At 46.0% G+C, this 23,733-nt stretch overlaps 1 protein-coding gene across 3 annotated transcripts in view; it reads left to right on the top strand.

Moving 5' to 3' along the window:
- Window positions 1–12,386, top strand: part of mei4 (meiosis-specific, MEI4 homolog (S. cerevisiae)) — a 30,060-nt gene extending 17,674 nt beyond the window's left edge. For all 3 annotated transcript variants that reach the window (XM_072702956.1, XM_072702954.1, XM_072702955.1), the window contains one exon: window positions 11,840–12,386. In XM_072702956.1, the coding sequence (XP_072559057.1) occupies window positions 11,840–12,091 (252 nt within the window). In that variant the 3' untranslated portion in view covers window positions 12,092–12,386. The remainder of the gene's footprint in view (window positions 1–11,839) is intronic.
- Window positions 12,387–23,733: the final 11,347 nt, after the last annotated feature.

The raw sequence follows: 23,733 nt of genomic DNA on the forward strand, positions 1-23,733 counted from the left end.
CCTGCCTCTGCCGCTCTCACCGCCTGCTGGCTCGGAGGCTGCCTGCCTCTGCCGCTCTCACCGCCTGCTGGCTCGGAGGCTGCCTGCCTCTGCCGCTCTCACCGCCTGCTGGCTCGGAGGCTGCCTGCCTCTGCCGCTCTCACCGCCTGCTGGCTCGGAGGCTGCCTGCCTCTGCCGCTCTCACCGCCTGCTGGCTCGGGGGCTGCCTGCCTCTGCCGCTCTCACCGCCTGCTGGCTCGGAGGCTGCCTGCCTCTACCGCCAGGAGAGAGGCACTCTCAGCGCCTGCTGGCTCGGAATCCGCGCTCTATCAGAGCAGGAATCTCGTAAGGGAATCGTTTGCGAGATAGGCGCTTTTCATTGAATGCTCGCTCCTCAGGAGGGCGAAACCCGGAGCAATCGAACGGTACACGCTTTAATCCGAGGGTTTGCAGCCGCAAGGAGAATGGAGGTGGTTAAGTCAGAAACGACAGCCACACTTGTCTGCAGCACCATACAGTTGTGAAGATGATAAACAGCATAACGGTGTCAAACATTATTTGCATAATCTGTATACCTTGTCTGCAGATGAAATAAGGACACTTGTCCACACGTTTTCTTGGTGACATTTTTAGCCATTAATGACTAAGGAGGTTGTGTGAGTTTGAGCCCTGCGATGGGTCGGTGCCCCATCCTGGGTTGTTCCCTGCCTTGTGCTTGTAACCTCCAGAATAGGCTCTGGACCCTCTCAACCTTGAATAGGACAGGAAGTTTCAGAAAATGGATGGATGGATAGACTGAGCAGGTGTACCTTGGTGTCTTGGTATTAAAAAGCCTTTGTATTTAACTTGTTAGTATAGTAGTGTGTTCACCTGTAGGATTTCATGTTTTATAGAGGAGCTGCATCAGTCTTTCCTTTTTGTTTTTTTGCGGCGGTGATAAAGTAGTGAGAGTCATGCAGTTTCCACTCATCATTTCCATCCATCATGTGACCACTTACCACAGTCAGAGTCGCGGGCAGGCAGATGTATTTGAGGACATTGCCTGGTAATGTCCCCGAGTGTCGCAGCACGCAGAATAAATAACGGATAATGGATAAGATGTCAGCAGACATCGTCTGTTCAGTCATGTCCTATAAGCACTTATCCAGAGCAGGGTCATGGGGAGCGTGGGTGCTGGCCCTCAGAGGAGAGGGGGTAAGGCTGGGGCCCCCGAACAGGGTGCTGGCCCTCAGAGGAGAGGGGGTAAGGCTGGGGCCCCCGAACAGGGTGCTGGCCCTCAGAGGAGAGGGGGTAAGGCTGGGGCCCCCGAACAGGGTGCTGGCCCTCAGAGGAGAGGGGGTAAGGCTGGGGCCCCCGAACAGGGTGCTGGCCCTCAGAGGAGAGGGGGTAAGGCTGGGGCCCCCGAACAGGGTGCTGGCCCTCAGAGGAGAGGGGGTAAGGCTGGGGCCCCCGAACAGGGTGCTGGCCCTCAGAGGAGAGGGGGTAAGGCTGGGGCCCCCGAACAGGGTGCTGGCCCTCGGAGGACAGGGGGTAAGGCTGGGGCCCCCGAACAGGGTGCTGGCCCTCGGAGGACAGGGGGTAAGGCTGGGGCCCCCGAACAGGGTGCTGGCCCTCGGAGGACAGGGGGTAAGGCTGGGGCCCCCGAACAGGGTGCTGGCCCTCGGAGGAGAGGGGGTAAGGCTGGGGCCCCCGAACAGGGTGCTGGCCCTCGGAGGACAGGGGGTAAGGCTGGGGCCCCCGAACAGGGTGCTGGCCCTCGGAGGAGAGGGGGTAAGGCTGGGGCCCCCGAACAGGGTGCTGGCCCTCAGAGGACAGGGGGTAAGGCTGGGGCCCCCGAACAGGGTGCTGGCCCTCAGAGGACAGGGGGTAAGGCTGGGGCCCCCGAACAGGGTACCAGTCCATCACATGAAGGACAGTTTAATGACACTGAATTCTCTAACCACGTGCTTTACTGGACAGCAAGAACTTGGTCAATTTGAGTTTGGCCAGTTCCAGTTTAAATTCCTGTACTCTGCACCATCACACAGACAAGCACCCAGTTCTTACCCTGGGGTGTGACTTTTTTGCTTTTGATTTTTGGTTGAATCAGCAGTTTCGTGATTCGACAATTGTCAGTGTTGTGAAAAACGGTGGAACATCAGAAATGTTGCCGTTCAGAATTGCTGCTCTTGTTTTTGTCTTTCATGTGATTCTTGTCAGTTTTAAAAGCGTAACAGCAAATGTCTTCGGGCTTGTGGGGTATTTGAGCTGTTGTGCAGTCAGCGTGACCTTTTCAGGGAAATTAAAGTGCACCCACACAACACCCTGAGATAAAGTACGCTCATAATCTCTGTCTGTCCCAGCCACAGCCACATTTAAGAAGAAGCCGTGCTTGTAACTCATCTCTATTTACCATTATGTCTCCACTGTAGGAATTATGGCTGTTGGGGGTATTAAAGTATGTGGCATTTTGTTTTCAGGAACATCTTCCTCTGTATTTAGATAGAAAGCCAGACTTTGAGTCTTCAGAAGCCTTACAGGTAGGATTTAGTCGCCGTCAGTATTTGCGGCTCATCTAATCTGCAGCGTTGGATATCAGCGCAAGGTTCCCCTCGATCTGAAGCAGCTTATCGTGGCTAGTCGGCGTTTGCCGGCGTCTCAGGGACGCTGAAGCAAGTCGTTCGCAGCATTGCTCTGAACTCTTATATTTGATTTACTGGCGAGAAGATGAGATGTTTCCCGAACGACTGACACCTGGCGATCATGTGGCCCCTTCGGCACGACGCGGAGGACCTTCAGTGGCACGCGCCTTAAGCGACAGCCGCACAGGTGTCTGGTTGATAGGCGCCTGCCGCCCAGCTCAGGAACGCACGTTTAGGGACATTTTGCGTTTTAAAAGGCATGTCGGTCTGCTGTATACTCCCTCCAGAGCTATCGGCTTCAGTTACGAGTGGGACTCCGATCCGGAAAATATTGAATAATTTACGTTTAATAGACTTGGAGTATAATTTTTTTGGCTCTATCCTAAACGTTTTTTTCATCTATCTGCATTTCTGTTAAAGAGCTCTGCTTGCCTCACACGGACAGGATCTGTGGATTTATCGGCCTGTCCTGCAATCGGTCACACCCTGACGGTCGTGTCTCGACTCCAGATATTAATAGCTGTGGAGGTGGACCGGACCTCTCGCCAGGAGAGACAAGCCGCTCCCTGAGTATGAAGGATGGAGACATTTAGCCTCGCCCCGCCCAAACGGCAGCTCTCCGCCGCCCCTGACATGTATGCCCTGACCCTCTCCACCATCCCTCATGAGTCTGAACTCGAGCCCCCACCAGCTTCTCCTCCTCTCATCCGAGGGATGAGGAGACCCCCCACCGCCAGAAACCGCGTTAGCAAATCACTGTGGCTCTCCACCCTTTGAAGATTAGCTGTACAGTCATGAAGAGTGGTAACTACCCAGAAAAGATCATCTTTACAAAGAGCCTCTAACAAACCCGTGGGTTTCCATTGCCTTTCCCACGCCTGTGAGTCACTGGTAGAACCGGAGGACGTGAAAACACGTCAGGGCTGCCTTGCCGTGTCCCAGCGCTGGGGGAGAAGCTGCCCGAGGGCTGCTGTCTCCCAATTTCACGGGAGGTCTGTTTCACAGAAGAGTCTAGAGGAAACCACCCTGTAACAGCTGTGAAACTGGGACCCTGAATGGAATTCCGTGTCGGTGTGACAGTGGGCGTGCCGCCGTTCACGCCGGGCTGCCGCCTCCGTTTCCACGGTTGCGGAAAGGCACCCCTGTTGGTTTACTGCAAACTTACCCACGTAAACGTGTCAGCGTTTGGGTAGCTCAGCACACAAAGCCATCTCCCTCATCCCGAGACACATTTCCAGGGGGAATTCGCTTCCACCATGGAACCAGGATGCAGCTGGGTGGGGTCACATGATCAAAGCAAATTGCAGAATAAAATTTAAGGGGTGCACCGTGCACAGGCTTCAGTGTGTCTTTAGTGCACAGTGTTCGACTCAAACTTAAATATCACTACTTGACTGCAGCAATATCATAATTGGGTATCTAATAAAATGGCTTATCTTAGTAAAATGGTGAAACGTGTATGTAAATATCACAATACAGCAACACAAAGGTTAAGCCGACTGAAGATGATTGCAAATGAAGCTTGTGAACTAGACAGCTGCTACGTCTATGAACACATCTGGCAATAGTGACACAAGCGTGAGAGGTTTCCCTGAAAATCGTCAGGGTGCCCCTGCACAGGGTGTATGCGAAGTACGGGCGCTTTTACACCGCACCACTTCCTGTCGAGTACCAGTACCTAAAGTACCAAAGCAGCATAAAGGAATTCAGCATAAATTCCCATCTGGGAATGATTTAAACTGCAAGGATGAAAATGATTATGGTTGCCTCACGGAGCATGCCAATGCAGCAAAGGTAAACTTTAAACAGATTTGTTTAATATATACTGGATAATCTTTAAAAGGAACAATCATTAAATTTGCAAAGTTTGCTAAGTTTTGTTTCCTATGACAGAGTAAAAAAAAAGAAAAAAGTTTTTACCCCAGAGGAAAATCAGCACCTTGAAGTAACATACTTTTGGTACTTTCTTTAATTACCTGGTGCAGTGGAAAAGCACCCTAATCCTTTCTAGTTTTCTGATGTCAGGTATAGTGAAAGAAATGTGATGTGCAGCATGTCTTCTATGTATGTTGATATTGGTCTTTTAAGGCAGACAATGGCCGTGATAATTACATCTGTTCCTTTCGTTCTTGACAACCATAAACGGTGTCGAGGTGGTGGAATTGGCTTCGGCTCACATTTTTTGTGCACATGGTACACAGGTCTTGTTAAGAAGAACATATTTTTATCAGACTTGCATGCACCACATTTACTCTTCTGAGGTCTTGATGTTTGATAAGCGTTTCATCAAAGCTGAGTACTAAAGTGGTTTTAAGAAGAGGCCTGACTGAAAAAAGATCACGCGTTGATCAAAAGATTAAAACATCTGCATGCTATTAACTCTGGACTGTAAGCCATTGAAAACAGCTTAGACCATGCAGAGGAAATTAAAAGACCCCCCCCCCCCCTCCCCCACTATCACTGGCCTGGATATTGTGTCCCTTAACACCCAAGCTTCAGAAGACATGGACCAGTGATGCTCATCAGCACGTCATCGAACTGGGCTTCCTGAGTTACACTTTGTATCTTATAGATGCTCAGGTGCAAGAGATTTTAAGACTGAGTAAGAAGGGCTTTTAATGACCTTTTAAGAAGTCAGAAGCTTTTTGTGACCTCTGAAATCTATAAAAAACATTATTTGGTAAACTATATATGTCTGCTTAAAAAACAATATCTCTACATCCTTTTCAAGAGAAAAAAAACACAGTTGTGCCCCCTGTTAAGCAAGACAACAATAACTAAGTTCTCCAGTGAGGAAGTTAATATCAGCTCTCATGGTGTAGGGTTAGGATATTGATTATTTCTGAGAACAGCTCTTTTTATGGAGTTCTTTATTATGAATTACCTCAACTGTGCACTACAGTCCACTGAGACCTTCACAAAATGCCATGCTTTCATTAGTTTGACGTGAATCACAGTTCCAGTTGGAAAAGTGCTACCTGAATTCTCCTTTGTGGGGGCATTTAAAATCGAAGGGAGCCCACAGTGGGGGTCAGGGAAGAGTCTGTCGAAGTGTTGAAAAGAGAACTTAACGGAAGGCTTTGTGCGATATTGTACCTCTCGCGTCCTTAGAGTTGTAGTGTTTTTAGCGACTCAAGCTTGTAATTTATTGGAATGAAAACAGTAGTGAACTATTGAATGCTCTTCACCTATCTATAAGAAAGGGGACAATCATCTTGACCTGACTTTGCTGTTTCTTATCCTATATAGCAATTATCATTTTGTTTAATTATTTAATTTAATTTGATATATAATTTAATTAAAAAAAAATTAAGAACTTTTCATGCAGCTGAATATTCAGGTGCTGCACCGTACTCCTGTGAAAGCATTAAGTCCTTCTAGGCTGAGGATCTGAAGATGAGGTTTCTTGGTGGTTCCTCAGCAGTTCCTTAGTGCTCTTGGCGTTTTCCTGCTCCGGCCTGAGTGTCCATGGCAGGACACTGAATCACAGGAAGCTCAAGCTCCAAGTCTCCTTGATTTTTATTTTTTATTTTTTTAGCTGTGGTGTTTCGAATCCGTCATCGGAGAGAGCAGGGAATATGTTTTATCCCGATTTGGATGTGATGCCTTTGTTACATTTTGTATTCCTCTTACCCTTGTGAGGAGCAGATTTTCATTTGCTCGGTGAATCTGCTTCCTTTCTGAACAGCGTACAGCACTCCGCAGATTGTGCAGTGAAAGCTTTCTTTACCTCCATCTGCTTGCCTGAGCCCATTACCTGTTACACGCCACACCTAGTACTCGGCGAGGTACAGGAAGCCGATGGGATATCCATTGTTCAGTCTGAAGTTCCACACATCCTGCTGAAATAGCTTAATGGTGGTTAAGCGATTCAATGGTGGTTTAATGGTGGTTATTTGGATAGAAGGACAGACCCTTCTGTGAAACTAGATTTGCCGAATTCGTCATGCCTGCCATAGCTGTTGTGTTCTTATTGCCTGGAGAAGATGCACCTTGCGGCATGTCTCACATGGCCCAAAGTGGTAACTAGGCATCTCCATCTCAAGGAGACCTTCCATTCTACTCTGTGATGGTCAGACCCATTCTGAAACCGCATCCTGTAGCCTTCACGTGCAGAGAGCACATTTTGTCATTTGTACTTCATGCTCTGAGATGCTTGCTCACATGACCCCTGCAGACTGTCAGGTAACAGTAGAGGAATTTCAGTAAGTAGCAGTAACAAAGGACACGAAAACAATAAATACAAAGCAACTGAATTATATAATAAAGGACACTGAAATTATGTGTTGACTGGTGAGCAGATGACTCATTAGGTCTGCAGTGCACCTGTGTTTTATACCTAGGCACTGTCGTGGAACCTTCTGACTTCCTGGTAGAAGCTATTTTTGTGCTGTCGCTCCTGGGTCGTCTCCTCAAAGCAGAGGTGGGACGAGAGTGAGTGTGCGGCGTGACTGAAAACTTTGACAGCGCTGCCCCGCCCTTCTGAGTCAGGATGTGGTGAACATCTCCTGAAGTGAACACAGATGTGTCGTGGTCATGGCCAGAGCAGACTGCACTACCCTCGGGGTACCATTCTGAGATGGTTCCATACCGCGGTATGATGCATCCAGGGAGAATGGATTCCACTGTGTGGAAGCTGCTGAGAGCTCCTGGCATCATCTGGAAGGCATATTCACGTTGGTTTGCTCTTGGTTTTGAGGTTGTGTGTGAGGAACACTTCAAGAACTTAGGAATGTAAGCATGTTTATACTCTCCAAAGCTTTCTTGGCACTGTGGATGAGAGTTGTGCCTCCAGCTTCCCTGAAATCGATGTCTAGCTCCTTGTTCTTCCTGATGTTATTCTGGCACAACATCTAGACAAGAGCCAGATTTCCTTCCTGTAGGCTTACTCACAGTTGTTGGTGCTGTGTCGCACGATGGTGACATCATCAGCAAACCTGGTGGAATTGGAGCTGTGTCTTGTCACACAGTTATGAACAGAGGGGTGTTGAGGATCAAGTTGGAGATGGGTTTGTTTACATCCTAGTGTGTGCCATTCAGAATGTCTACAGTCCAGCTGCCCAGAATCTTGGTAAAAAGTCTTGAGAGGATCAAAGTATTAAATACTGAACTGTAGTCTACAAATAGTAAACAAGGCTCAACACAATACATTTCCCAGGTAACATCATCCCTACAGTAAAGCCTGATGGCTAAGGGGTTGCTGTTCATCAACAGGGACTATGAAAGCCTGTCAAGACTGAGGGAAGTATTGTCAGTCAAATTACAGGCAGATACTTGAGGAAAACCCATTTCAGCCTGCTGAAGACTTAAAATTGGGGCAAAATGTAATCTTTTAGCAGGGCAGTGATCCTAATCACAAGGCCAGAGCCGCGCTGGAGTGACTTCAGAAGAAGGCAGCGAGTGCCCTAGGGTGGCCTAGTGGAAGTCCTGATCTGAGTCCTGCCGAGAATCTGTGGCAAGACTTGAAAACCGTTGTCCGCAAGTTGTTTCTAAGCAACTCTGGGGAGATGAACAGATTTACCAGCAAGAATGGGCATAAATTGCATCAAGCTGGAGTGAGACACACACTTGGAGTAAAATTTCAGCTCAAAGGTTTGAGTACATATGCAAGCAGCATTAAAATAATATGTTTATAAAACTGACATATTATTATTTTGAATTGAAATATCACTTGGAGAAAAAGATTAATGCATAATCTTATCAGAGAAGTGTATGATTTTCTCAAGGGAATGATTTGGCAAAGCGCTGGATGTGGTAATATTGTGACCTTCAGGTCTGTTACAAAAGTCATATTACATTTACATTATTAATTGCATTTATATGACATTAGTGTCTTAATGGCACTAGAGCTGAAAAGTGCAATGGTTTGTGAATGTTGTGCACAATTGAAGTCACTCTTGGAGGACACCATGTCAAAACAGACCAAGGAAGCTCGCGGTAAGTCCATCACATGGCTTTTTGCCATGTTCAGCAATCAGCTTGCCAGGAAGTACACAAAATTGCCTGCTTTAGTATTGCATTTAGTATTGCATTGCTTTGTGTGTAGTGATTCAATTTATGAATGTGCTCTTTGCACTAAGGCTGTTTGTGGTTTGCCCTCATTTTCGGTGTCGTTTAAGGATGAACATGACATCCTTTGTTGTGCTTTGAAGCAGTGCATTGACTTGGAGCTCCGTCTAACCGGGCGAGACTCTGCCCAGAGCTGCTGTATCTCCTTGGTTCTTATTTTCTGCCTTCACTGCGTCAGGAGCTGATCAAACGAAGCAGATGTATTTTTGAAGGCTGAGCTGTAGATGTAACATGCGGACGTGTTTGTTTGTCCTGCATGATGAGAAGTTGGCATCATCATCGCGTGTCAGTGCTGAGCAGCCCGCACCCGCACCCGCACCCGGCCAGGGGCTTGTTAGCCGACCGCGGGTGGAGGGGGTTGATCTCCGCAAGCCTTGGGCCGCGCACAGAAAGCCTATGCATTTAAATGAGTGTTAAGTCCGTGGCAAAGGGCTGTCCTTTGAGCGCGCAGCAGACTCGCTCTGTTACGGAGCCGGTCGTCCCCTTGGCGGCTCCCAGCAGAGGGTCCGCATTCCTCCTTCCCCGACTCCTGTGGGACATGGCGTCGCGCCCCCCCCCCCCCCCCCCCCAGTCTCATTGCCCCCCCCACCCCAGTCTCATTGGCACTTAGGTCTGCTCAGCACCTGTATGCGCTGGGCAGATCGCTCTGCACGACTCTGCACGTTAGAGTGCAGCCTATTCCTGCTGTCCCTCCTCACTGCTCCTCATCGCCAGCGGTTAACTGCTTTGAAGTCAGTTCACTTCCTCAGCCAACGTGGAGGCGAGACCTTATCCGTGTGTACAGGGATTCTGCTGAAGTGCTTGAGGATGTTTTTAAGTAGATAACGGTTTGCTGTGAATGATCGGACGCTTATGTAGTGTGTTTTTCTATTTAGTTGTCTCTGTTTGCTAGTAAATGTGTCTTGATACCATTAGAGGCTGTTTAAGGTGTAGAAAACCTAGAGGTAGTTTTCCCATTTTCTTTTAAATTAAAGACACAATATAGTGTCTAGTTTCACAGAGACCTGGAGTTTAGATCTAGATCCTAGATTAAGGTTCTCTGTGTCTTTAAGATGCTCTATCTGCACCAAAAGCACAGGTTGGCACAGCAATGCCTCTTAAGTGAGATGCCCATAATTCACTGGGGGGCAGAGTAGCCCCATCCAAAGAAGTATCGAAGAGAAGCCCAAGCGGTGAACTTAACACAGAACTGCCTGGCTTCTTCCTCATTGGCTAAAGGTTGCCTAGCGTCACTCGTCATGTGACTTGTCATGCGGTCCAACCGTGAAATAAGTTAAAAGTTAACTTGTCATGAAATATGTGTCCTTTCTTTTTTACCCGTTTCCATTTATTTTCTCAAGTTTGAATACCAGTGACAATAGCCCTAGCTAATAGGTCGGGTTATAGAGATTGATATCTGCAGTAGGAAATGCTGAAATAACTAACCCCCCCCGCCCCAGGCCCAGCTCACACGCAGCGTCAGGCCCCCCCCCCAGCTTTTTAAATGTAAATATTTCCGGCCTTTGCTGCTTGGTGTCCCCTGAGATCAGCGCCTCCTGGTTTCCTACATGGGGATGGATTTCAAAGACGGTTTTGGGGAGAGAGATGCCGTGCTTCCACGTCCATCCAACCGAGTATTCCCACCCCATTTCAGAGACAGAAATATCTATTTTTTTGAGTCAGGCCTTTGTAATTACGTTTTTTGGTGACCTGGCTGGATAGCCGCTTTTGTTTTTGCTGTGGCGGGGAGCTTATCAGGCCCCGTCGTGTTTTCCGGAGCAGCCATAGCCCAGCGAGATCTCCGCACGGCTCAGAGCCGGGACTCCAATCAGCTCGGCTGCTTAAATGTCACAGGGGCTTCACATCGCCCGGCGGGGCTTCAACGGCGGATTCTCAGACGCCGTCTGCGTCCAGCGCCGTTTCAATCCCGGCTGCCGTGTGGAGTTCTCATTATGCGGCAGCTCCCGTGGATCAGAGCAGGGAGAGAGGGGCCGTTCGGGGCCTGACATCCAATAAGGAGGGAAAAAATCACAGCCGGCTGCAGGAACCCACGCAGGTCAGCATCCCCCAGAGTTCCTGCCAGTGCTGTTTGAGTGGCTGGCACTGGGGACAGAATGAGGATGAACAAAGAGGTCCTCTGCGCTACGTCTTCCTACTCTGGTGACCTTATGAGAAAAATAAAAACATACATAACAAAAGATGTTGAAAAAAGATGAAGCTCAGTGTCTAGAGTGAGGAGAAGATGTTGCTTATTTGTGGCTCTGCATATTAAAAAAATGCCTCTGCTTTTCACATCCTGCTGTTTTTCTGCCAGGAATGAACATTACTCTCTATGCTAGCAGTCTGCCGGTATTGTAGGGAATAGCCTGCACCTGTGTGTTTTCTAGTTAACCATTTCCTGGTCACTGTTTGCTCTGTCTCATCCCTTCTTCTGTACATTTGTTTCTTTAGCAGACACTTTTATCCAAAACAGCATGCAGCTGAGAAAATCAGTCAGTCCTTGCAGCTGTTGGGGTTAAGGCCCTTGATCGAGGGTGACATCACTCTGCTGACCGTGGGATTTTATGTCTTTAAGTCTTTATGATGCGTTTCTTGATAAAGTGGTTCCTGCCAGATTATCTGGAATCGTCACTTTATGAATAAAAATGCCTTCAGCCCAAAAATATGATGTTATCATGATTATTTAATTTGTGCGATTCGGAAACAGTTCCAGTCTTTCACCTCCCTTTAGCAATATTGTAGGCTGCTGTTGAATTGACAGATGGGCAGATATTGAAGTGTCCAAGCAGCACAGCTGTTGAACGTCTAGAGAGGAACATAAAATACACTCTGTTCAATTCCGACAACAGCACATTGCATCTGCCTTTTTAAAACACCAGCCTGTTCTTGTGAGACTTTAAGAGCGTGATGTGCCTAGTCATTATGTAGCCTGAAAACAGGGCGTTAAAGGTGTTCACCTGGAGAAACGGCTCTTGGGGCACCGTGGCTGCATAGTGACGCGTCGCGTGTTTTCTCCTGAGTGCACTCCGGACAGGGTCTCTGGACCAGATGGTGCTGGATCAGCGCTGGTTTGCCAAAAAAGACCCAGACTGGTAGATACAGTCGTGGGTAAAGAGAATCAGGCCAGTGACGGCATGTGATGGGGCTGGTTTTCATGGCGCCCTGACCTTGGTGCTGTCGATCTCTTTCAGAACCTGGGCGAAGGGCTTGGCCAGTTTGATGTGGCTCGGTACGAGAACTGCTTCTACCTGCTACAAGTCCTGGAGCGGCTTCTTCTGGACGAAAGCGGGGAGCGGAGCAGGCTGGCCTGGGAGCAGAGCCCCTCGCTGAGCTCCGTGCTCAGCCGCCTCGAGCTCAACGTGCTGCGGCTATGGGCGGACTTCCCGCTGCTGGCTATCTACATGTGGAGGCTGGAGGCCTGCCTCAAAGGCACCGGGCCCTGAGCAGGCGCCGTCCTCCTGCTCCTCTGTCGTAGAGTGTTTGTCCTGGGATGGGGCAGGTGGAATGGCCCCACCCAGCCAGCGGGCCAAACCCACGTGACCAAAGCGAATCCTCCATCCAGGTCATGAAACCTTAGAACACAAGGGCCTGACATTGGTGCTACAACTTTTAAATTAACACATTTAAAGAGAGAGACGTCTTTTTTACAAACCCTGCGGCAAAAGCCACCTTTCTGTCGGTGTGATTGGCAGGATTTGAAAAAGCACATTAAAGGGAAACTGAAAAGTGAAAGATTTATCATTCGCACCCATTTGCTTTCTCTCGTTTGTTACCTCCCTTTGCGATTTTGATTGTGTCAAATTGGAGAGAACACTTCATAAACGCCCCCCACCAAAAAAAAAAAATTATAAAATCACATCACAGATCACGGGACTAACACCCTTTAGAGAACATCGTCTGAATGGGGGTAGGAAATGCAATAATTGCAGCTAAGTGAGAATCAATGTGATGCCCCAAGGGAGACAGAAAAGCAAACCAGTGTGAGGGAAGCGACAGAGTCATGTTTGTCGTCGTTTCCTTTTTTTGGCCCGATGAAGCTCACTGGCGCAGTGCCCTCGCACCGTGACCCGTGGCTGAACTGTGTCCCAGATTTTAAGCTCTGAACAGCCCATTTTGCAACCCAGAGCCCCGTGTGTCAGCTCTGCCTCTCGGGTCGCATGGGACGGACAGACAGATGGGGTGCCCCCTGACGCCTTCCCGCCCCGCCGGCCGCCCGCGACCCGCGGCAGCGGCGCTAAATAACGCTCCGTGCGTCACGACGGCGCCGCCTTCCGCTCCGCGCCGCGCCCCCGATATCCATCGCTGCCTTTGTTCTGCCGCAGGCGCCCATCTTCCTTGGCCGCCCAGCCGCGATCGCCTCATCTTTCATATCCTGTTGCTGGCGGTCGGGGGGGAAACAGACGGGCTTTACGTGCTCGGATGTCTCAATGCGCGGGAGGGGGGGGGCGCAGCACGCACTCCTGCCAGTTTATGCCCTTTAAGGATCCGAGCGTTTGTGCAGCCAGTGAAGGCCTTCCTCACCACGCCGCACACCAGTTCACTCCCAGGAGCTCCCATTAACATCTTCAGAGAATAGGTCACATTACCACACATGGCTGGGGCCTTAATCACTAGATGGTTCATTTCAGCTTGTTCCCTTTATGACTGAGACGTTTATTTGGAATCTCTCAGTGAGAGTTAAAAGAGGATGTTTTCTTAAAAGCTCAAAAAGCTCCAGCAGAATCTCCATTTATTTTGCAGGAAAACATGTACTTTGACCCAGGTGAAATTGTCTTTATGAACAGTGTGAGCACACACACACACACACACACGTTTGCATGTATCTCTTAATGTGGACTTTACATTCGTTTTCTATGGGGAAAATCCCATAGTCCCAACTCTGACAACCTGCACCATAAGTAATCGGAAAAAAAGACTTTAGGCATTTTTAGTTTTTTGATTGTAGTCACTGGTTTTTATAAAATTGAGTTTTCCCTTGTGGGGACCGAAAAACTGGTCCCATTCGGTCCCCACAACGTAATATATATATAACACAGACACACAGAAGAAGCAGTCATAACATAACATGCAACAGCAGCATGTAGCTGATTACTGGAAATTAAATGTCAGTAGCGTGAACGTGTTCCAGTTTATTTATGTGTCTATGTAAGGTATTGAGTCTCGAGAGCACTGTGCTGTATCATTAAGACAGAACTGACTGTAAGCCGGGGAGCACGTCTCTGTCTCTGCCGTTTGACGGCGTGCCCCTGGGGGCAGACATTACAGCAGGTGGCGGCGTGTGATGTCACACCTTGCTGTCAGATTTGGTCCCCGGAATGCTGCTGCAGTGTCTGTAGAATCACTCAGGCTTCAGATAGACTCCGCTTTCTCCCATGAGTGCTGTTTGCTGTGCCGTGCGGCATGGTGCTTAATCTGCTGCCGCATTGCCGCCCCCCGTCACCCTGCATGCCCTTCCAAGGCACGGCCATCGCCTTATGGGCCACCATGCTAATGAAGTGGTACGTGGGGGGCGCTGGAGCTTCTCGGGGGGCTGTAGGGTTTTAGCTAAAATCCAAAATCTCTCAGATCAATTGGAGCCTTTTAGGGTTTGCTGCACTGGTTTAGGATTTTATAAGTAATCATTTCATTTATTTAATTACAGAGATAGAGGCTTCTTATTTGCCTGGTTCCCTCGCAAGGTCATGCACAGTGCAAGGGCCACGTTTTCCTGCATTGTTCACAAGGGCGTTCAGGAAATATTTACCAATAATAGTGCAATGAAGTTTAAACCTAATTCATACCTAACATAAGAACCATCACACAGGTCTCCTCACAGAGGGTCAAGTGACCATAGTTGCTCAAATTCTGTATTTTTCCATCTGTTCACCCTTCCAATTTTGGATTCTTCATTTATCCTTAAAAAGGCCACACTCTTTGCTCTTGAATTTAATGTAAAATAAAGTTGTCCTCCGAAGAGGGGGGGGGGGGCAATAAAAAATTTTTTTTTAAAAAAGGTAAAATAGAAAAATAAAAATATCCCAGTGAAATCCCACCATCACATTTCAGTTTACTGAGCTGCTGGAGTTTTTCTTTAATGACATTCAAATGTAAATAAAATGAATGTATTTGTTTTTTCACGCTTTTGACATAATGACACAGTAAGCCCTGCACTGGCCTCTAGTCATTTGTGAAATGCTTTTTTTTTTTAAAGCTTTTACACAATATATATATGTCTGCAAAATCTGATTTAGCCTCCCGGTTCCAAGGTGATTAATGACTGACAGAGAGAACTGCAGAACCTCTGCAGAACATCAATTTTCTTGGAACCCTCAACAATCAATGTCATGGCTTTGGACGAGATGTGGGGTCTATCGGGGCTTGGGCTATAGGACTGGCGCAGGAGGCGCCCTGTGCCTCTGATTGTTCCCCGTTCTCGTGTGTTTGATCTTGGTGTCCTCAGCGAGGACCCTCACTAGGTTTTCCATAATGAAAATAATATGAATAGCCATTAATTCCAATTCAGCCTCTAATCAAAAGTGACCTTTAGTGCAGATGTATCATCAAACAACCAGGAGGAAATATTACATCTGCAAGCTGATCCTGGGTGTAATAGTGAAGAGTCCAGTTTAATGGAAACATAAATGAATGGTGCTCTGAACTGAGATTGATTCGCCAGTCATCTTTTCTGACGGAATGCATACAAATACTGGAGTTTATAAAAAAATACTGGATTTTAGTGTTGAGTGCTTATAGCCTTAGAATTGATTACGTCCGAGTAGATTTCTCTTGTTAAAACTTGGAACAGAGGGATCATTATTATCCTGAAAAATGTTTGAATCGCCTTCTCTGTTGTCCAGTGGTTCCAGTAAGGGCTTTTCATCAAATGCTTGCAATCCAGGCCATAGCTGTAGCCACCAGCCAACATAAGCAAATGTCTCTTATATTATATATTATTTATAGCGTTTTTATAGATGATGTCAGTTGGCTTATTTTCATTCAGTTTTCCCTGGCATTAATCTGGTAGGGGTATCTAAAGGTCCCTATCAGAAATAATAGCAAATTCATTTTCCGAGATGAAAATCTTTACAGAGTTTTTCAAGCTAAATGTTCGGGGAAGTACAAGGAATTCTGTCATAGGTTTTCTGTTCTCTTAGGGATGCATAAGAGAAGCATTTCAGATACTGCAAATCAAAATGCAACATTTTAGTAGTAGGTTATTTCCAGAATTGAAATGACATTTAAAGTTCATTAACCAATGTATACCAAGGATACAGACAAAACATACAAAGGTATAAATCCTAGTTCAATGAACGAGAAACAGAAGGAGGAAATCGGCAGAAACATCGCCACTTAACCCTCCTGAGATGCACCCCCACATCAGAGTTATTGGTGTTTTCTGTCAGTATGTATTGCAACATCTGTGCAATCGCACTGGGACGTTAGTTACAAGCAGCAGGCTTCTGCGTGGCTGGTGCTGCTTCCACAGAAAATCCACCTCCAGTCATCAGCACACACATTGTTTTACAACAAATTTCTCGCTAATATATATATTTTTTAATTGTGTCAGACAGATTACGGCCTGCTTCATCCCTGTTCGTTAAGGCCATAATAGCAGTGAAACGAGTTTTTCAGAAATGAAATAACTGGAGCTTTACTGATTATTGGAAAAGTTATTAAATCATGCCTCTGTGTTATTACAGTAATAAACAACAAACAGTGCAGCTAGGTTTGGAGCCACTTCAGTCACTATGTATCATGCTAATAAAGTCAGAGCTGCTCGATCTTCACTGTATGGCCCACACCTTTTGGGCAAATCTGGTCATTTTTGATGGGTTTTTGACTTCTTTACGAAATCATATATTTTTTTTTAGCTGAGATGGAGTTGATATCGGCCAGATTGGGGCGTTTTTCTACTCAGCTGCTATGTGTGACGGGGGTGAGGTCTAGGCAGTGTAGGGAAGTCCTTCAGGTTTGTAGGACTCTGCAGAGCACCAATCGGCTGCCGCCTCACTGCATTTCCTCCTGCAGATACATCAGGATTCTAGTGCATGTGGGCAAAGGAACGTGTTTCTCTAGCGTGCTTTATAGCGTAAACTAGCTGTCTTGATTCTTACACTCAGTGCTAGAATTATTTGCAACCCTCATGAACGTTAAATCTTACTGTACAGGATGAACCACGGGGGCAATAGTGCAAGTCTTGTGTTTCATTGTAACAGAATGTAGTTATTTTTGAACAAAGAACATGATTTAGTAATACCATGTGAATTGGAAGATGTAGGTTTCACAAATATTGGCGACCCCTAGTTTAATGACAAGGACGACGGCACCGACTCTCTCTCTGTACCTTTTATCTCGGTTGAGAGCCCTTGTAGAGGGACACTGGACATTCCTCCTTGCAGTGTAACTCCAATTCTCTAACATTCTTGGGCTCACGCTGGTGGACGGCCCTCTTCAACACCGCAGGCTCTCAGTAGGGTTCCAATCTGCAGACTGAGATTAAATCTTATTAAATATGAATCCTGGCAACCATTTCTGTGTTGATTTAGATGTGTGCTTGGGGTCATTATCTTGTTGAAAGGTCCATCCATGGCCAAGTTTCATCCTTCTGGCAGAGGAAGCTTGGTTTTTGACTAAAATGTCCTGGTATTTCATGGACTTTGTGATGCTTTTGATGTTCACAAAGGCTCCTGGGCCACCTGCAACAAAACAGCCTCGAAGCATCAGTGATCCAGCACATGTGACAGTGAGTCCCAGACCGATTCTTTGAATGCTGTGCCCTTTGGTCAACAAACATGTCGATGTTGTGTTTGACCAAAAAGCCGGGCCGCTGTCTTATCAAACCACCACGTGCGATTCCAGTCGTAATTCCAATGATTTTGGCAAACTTCAGGTGCTGCATTTGGAATGGATTTTGTTGAAAAACTCTTCCAATCACCTTTTGGTAATGTGAATGGCATCTGACAATCGATTCTGAAATGTTACAGCCTCAAGGTTCAAGCAAACTGCAGTTCAGAAACTGATTTTTGGGTCCCTTTTTATCATAAATCTCACCGTGTGTCGGGGCACTATGCTGATACGTCTTCTTCCAGGTAAATTTTCAAATGTTCCATGTTTGTTGTTGTTGTTATTAATATTCATACACTATACATGACTTCCTGTACACTATACATGACTTCCTGTACACTATACATGACTTCCTGTGCAACAAGAGAATCATATTTTCACCATGGATGCAAATTTCTTTGATGTGAATAGTATGCAAAATTCTTGAATTAATTATTTTTATTAGATAACACAGCATGTAGTCAGAGTATGGAATAGTCTTCCTGCTAGTGTAGCGGAAGCTAAAACCATGGGTTCCTTTAAATCAGAGCTAGATAAGATTTTAACAAATCTGAGCTATTAGTTAAGTTCTCCCCAAACGAGCTTGATGGGCCGAATGGCCTCCTCTCGTTTGTAAATTTCTTATGTTCTTATGTAATGGTAAGCAATTTTTCTACACATTTTGATTTTTGATATGCATTGTTTTTACCTGTCGTCCTTTGAGGTTGCATTTTGCCAGCCAGTTTTGATGGGTAAATGTCATCTTCAGCATGTGTTAAACATGCTATTCAGGATGAGCCCCAGAGTTGTTCCCTGTAACTGCAAGGCTCAGGGTCTCCAGAACCCACAACCAGAAGCAGCCACAGGATGGATGGGTGGGTGGATGGATGGAAAAGCAGAAGAAAAGGCGAAGAATCAAAGTTAACTTTGCTGCTGTTTTCCAAAGTCAGTGTGTTACGAGCCCCTTTACCTACAGGTGGGCTGGACCGCAGAACAATGTGACTTAAGTGACTGGAGGATTAGAGTTTTTTTTTCTTTTCTTTTCAGGAGCAGGGTGGAGGGGGGTTACAGGGGGAACTGGGAAGAGTCAAGCACCTGGGCTTTGGGGGGGGGGGAAGCAGCGGGAACAGAGCCATCGTTACATGCTGGCTCAGAATTACTGGGGGGGGCACACTGATTTATACATTCAAACAAGAATGCGAGACACGTGGAATGCGTCAGCATGAGTCCACTGCCAAATCCCAGCCCAGGAGCTGTTGAAGGTCACGCGCCTGACAAGGTCGGAAACCATCACACCTAGCATCTCCGCATAGTGGAGCGATGGTTCAGTGCCATGCTCACCCATCTAACAGGAATGTCCTTCAAAGCGTATGGGCCTTCAAGTTTTAGGTGGTTCCTAGCCCAGTACACGAACTACAGCATCATCCTGGACCACACCTAGCTAGTGAGCGGCGTTCCTCATCCGTCATGTGAAGCACGTCGACTTTAGCGAAAGTTTAACACCAAAGTTGTCATTTCTCATATTTTGCAGTTTGACGTAGCGCCATAATGTCAGAGCTTATCGATTGCTTGTCTGCCGCCGGCCCGGGGACCCGCTCAGTATGCGCTGCTTCATCCTGCCACTCTCCTTTGAGTTCTCATCAGAAGCTTCCTCAGACTTTGCAGCGAAATAAGCAAAAGGGTGACATGGAGAAGGGACAAAAATAGACTGACAATTACAGGACGGCCCCCACTCTACTGAATCACTGACGGAGAAATAAGAAAAGACAAGAACAAGATAAGAAGAGCAAATGAAAGACATTTTATAGCAGTGAGCCGTGAGTGAGAGTCCTTCACAAAGGCTGCCAAAAGAGAGATATTTTTTTAATTTTACTTAGACTTAGATTATCTTATAATATTTTACTTTTTGTTTCATGCTTTGAAATGAGCGTAATAGAGAGAATGTGGGAGTACAAGGAAGATTTTTGCTTTCGCTGTGGTATTATAGACGTAAAAATCATGTCTGAATCGCTGTCGCATAGGAGAAGATCTGCACCATGGAATCAAAACTTGTGACAGAATTCTCCTGCGATAACAGATGCTGAAGAAGGCCTCACTGTCTGCTGGGAATCCCTCAGGCTGGGGACACGTGTCCTTGTCCTGGTCACCATAGCAAGGTAATACAATAAATTCAGCTGAAGTAGTAAATTATTGTGCCGAGAAACGTGCACTACAGCCTGGAGCCTGTGCGAAACCAAGGGCCCCCCCTGGGGGAAAAAATCTCTTTCATTTCTCTTTGGCTCTAAAAAATAGCCACTAGAGAAGTTAGTGCTCCCCAAAGAGAAGGGTTCAGTAATTAGTAGGTGCAATGCAATCAAAACAAAAGCCACTGGCCGTCCTACTGGAAAAGGCATGAATGTGGACAATATGGCAAATTTATTCAGATTTTAGTCAATTTTGTCATAATTCACAATAATTACGTAGATGTTGCGTATCTCCTGCTCCAGTCCTGCTTACACTCGTACCTGGACGTTCACTGGAAGCTCAGCCAGGCTGCACTTACGCCCAGTCGCCTCCTCAGCAGCCGTTTGTTTGTAAAGTGCTATTTGCCTCAAATGTTCATTGCTTTGGACAGAAGCGTCTGCCAAACATATCAATGTAATGTAAATGTCACATCTTTCCCCCTTCTTGCTGGGAAAGAGATTCTTATTTAATCTGGCAGTTTGCAGAAGCTCTGGTTGAGGTTGGGAACAAATCTTCTGTGCCAGTGAGAAACAGCGACACTGAAAATCCTCCTTTCTAAGGATTCGCCAGGTTTGGAAATAAAATCAACAAAAATCAAACAATCACTGTATGTGATGCATGTAAGGATGAGAAACGCAGTGAATGTAAGCAGCCAGGGCCGATGCTTTTAAGCTACTGCAGCTGACTGATGCGAATTGGTGGCATGATGCCTGTTTACAGAGAGATTCTCACGGTCCAGGTCCAAACCACCACTAAGACCTGAAGTGTTGGCTTAGCAATAATACAACCTGGGGGAACCTGGGGGCGCTAAGGCTGGAAAATATACGGCAAAATTGTGTTTAAATACCTAAGCAGCAAATTAAACCCACAACTGGTAGAATATTATGAAAGAGTATTATAAGCATGACAACTTAATTTAATCTGCACGTTTTTCCCTCAGCCTTCGTCACGCGTATTTCGTAGGTATCTCAGTATCACCGCTCTGGCCTGTTCCGATGCTTCGCACTAAATGAGACGTATTTGCTTGATGTGCTTCTCATCAGTAGCATCTGCTAAATCCACCGTTTTCAATCTGCCAATCGGTCCGCGGGCGACACTGTCATTTCTGACTTATCATCTCTCCCTCCTATCATCAAGGCTTTCGGCTGATGTTTCCTGTTTGGTCTCAGATCAGAATCCTGTGGGTGCTGGTGATTGTCGTTACTGTATATGGTACAAAGTATTTTCTATACTTAGTTAGAAAGGTAAACTATATTTAGTTTACCTTTCTTCAGATATCCCATTCTGTCTTTCTTCTGGTCAAAATTTTTACATTGTCCAATACTGACCTAAACCTGCCTTCAATACGATTTAGTATCTGTTCAGAATCCTGGTTGGCTCCTGTGTGCAACATTTGCTGTATTGCAATGTCTGACCTTGTTTAACAATTACTGTAATATCTCTTGACCGAATATTATCCTAACTCATGTTTTCACTCAGGTCCACTATAGATCATTACTCTTTTATTTCTCCTTATAATCAGTCTTTACTTTTATTCTGACTGCCTTTTATTCTCCTCCTCCTGCAGCCTGCTCTCTACAAACCATCCTCTCCCAGTCTCTACCAGAGGTGTTGCTTTCTCTGCTAAATTCCTGGAGTTTCCATAACCCTAAGTTTCATTCCCTCACTCCACAGGAAAATGTCTCAAGTCGTCGCGGCCCATCAGACATGGCTTTCTGAAGCTCCTCTCGGACCAGCGTGCCTTAATGACCGAAAGCGTCTATTTCCATAGTCTTCCATGGGAACTTGTTTTCCTGGCACTGAAATGGTAACCAGTCACAGATACTGCAGTTAGCTGGTGCCCTACAGGCTCCAGTGTCTCTGATCACCTTTTGCTTTTAGGTCCATGTTTATGGCCCTTTCACATCCCCCAGAAACAACTGTTGCACTATTTACAAATATTATTACTTACAGTATGTTACTGTGTGTTTATTACTTACTGTATGTTACTGTGTGTTTATTACTTACAGTATGTTACTGTGTGTTTATTACTGTACAGTATGTTACTGTGTGTTTATTACTTACTGTATGTTACTGTGTGTTTATTACTTACAGTATGTTACTGTGTGTTTATTACTGTACAGTATGTTACTGTGTGTTTATTACTGTACTCTGATTTACTGGGAGTCGTTACTTCGTCGTTAACATGCACAATGACAGTAAAGTTGACTTTGACTTTTTCCATGTACTCGACTAAGAAGAATCTCCTTTATTTTCACATTTAGCTCCTTATTCATTCTAATTTGTGGGAAAATGTTACATTTTTATTTATTCGTTTGTTTGTTTTATTGTCACAGGTTAAACATATGCTTTGCTCCTCAGTGAGGAAACAACACGACCTTTTCAGCAGGTGCCTGACGACTTCCTGGCACATTAATTTAACAGCCAGTTGAGGAATCCTGTTCAGCTTAAGGCCGCCATCCCTTGGCTCCAATTATTTTTCACCGCAACAGAACTCTTTGTCACAGTCAGCTAATGACAGAACGCAGACTCGCAGCTGCAGTAATGTAATGCTATGTTTTATTTTTGTTCAAACGTGTTGGTCCAATGCTAATTAAGACAGAGCCAAAGGACATTCAAAGTGATAAATTATCCATCCAGTACATATTCCAGCTCGCCTTTGTGTGGCCCCAAGGACCCCTGAGGGCCCAGAGATGAGTAATGACCATTCACGGTACATGCAGGTGAGGTAAAGGAGAGTCTGTTTCCATCATCTTCCTCTGCTTCTTGGCGTATCAGCAGTGAGAGCACCAATATGGCAGCCTGCCTGTGTCGCACATGGTTCTGGTTCGTGCTGCTTGTCTTTGCCCATGATTGGTCACTTGCATCCTTTTCGATACCCATTGTCACCTTCCAGTCACGACGCCGCATTTTCTTTGCTTCAGACATATGGCACGTTTAGCGCGATTGCTGGTTATCGCACATTTAGCCAAAGTAGCTGGTTCCTGGCGCTTGAATTGAACGCTTCAAAGAGAGAAGCACTAATAGGCTCACAAGAGGTCAGCTGACCATCGGGGTCATGTGTCCATCCCTGCTGCTGTCGGTAAGACCTGAGCATTGCTGTTCCCATGACGGCAACAGAAACTTTTTGCTTTACGAAGCCATTCTTGTGCATCCCATTTAAACATTTAATTCGAAACATGCATTGATTCCTCATCAGATTCGGTGTAATTGCACATTGTGACTTTAAACAGGACCTGCTGTCCACAAATGAGGTCAGGATTAGTGACTAGAATTTATAAGCTGAACATTTTCTAGACTAAACTTTTAAACTCCAAGCGATTAGACATGTGAAGGATTTCCGCTGCTTGATTTGATCCGTTGCCTAATTAAAGACCATCGTCACAAACATCATATTTGCTTATTCAGACCAAACTCCGCATTAGCGACCGATGGGCGCTTAGACCTTCGGACCGCTGCGGCTGCTGACCAGCCAATCATACAGAAGCGTCTAGGCGCCTATCAGATGGGAAGGCGAAGGGCCGGGGGGCTTGTTCACCCAAAAGACCCAGGAACCTCAACATTCATTAACCGTAGTTAGGGGCGGAGCTGGAAATTCTGGGCCCCCTGGCCCTTTTTGTCCATATAATTTTACAGTAATGCTTTGTATTTAGTGCACCTTCATAATGCATTCATAATGCATTCATTGAACATTCATAAACAGCATGCAAGTAACATCCTAACATCCCTTAACAGCTTTAATGTACATTAATGACAAACATTTCATGATTATACAATTATAAAGTTTGTTATTATTATAAAATGTTTGTTATTAATGTATGTTACAGTTGTTAAGGGATGTTAGGATGTTAAGGTGTACATGCATGATGTTTATGAATGTTTTATGAATACTTAATGAATACATTATGAAGGTGCACTGAACTTTTTATGAATGCAGTATAAAAGCATTATGAAGGTGCAGTTAATGTAAAGCGTTGTCAATTTTACATAAACAAGGGGCCCTATGATGTATGGGGCCCCCTGAATCTGCCAGGGGACCCGTTCCCCTGATGTGTTTCTG

Source organism: Paramormyrops kingsleyae, chromosome 19 (assembly GCF_048594095.1).
Source record: "Paramormyrops kingsleyae isolate MSU_618 chromosome 19, PKINGS_0.4, whole genome shotgun sequence".
NCBI lineage: Eukaryota > Metazoa > Chordata > Actinopteri > Osteoglossiformes > Mormyridae > Paramormyrops > Paramormyrops kingsleyae.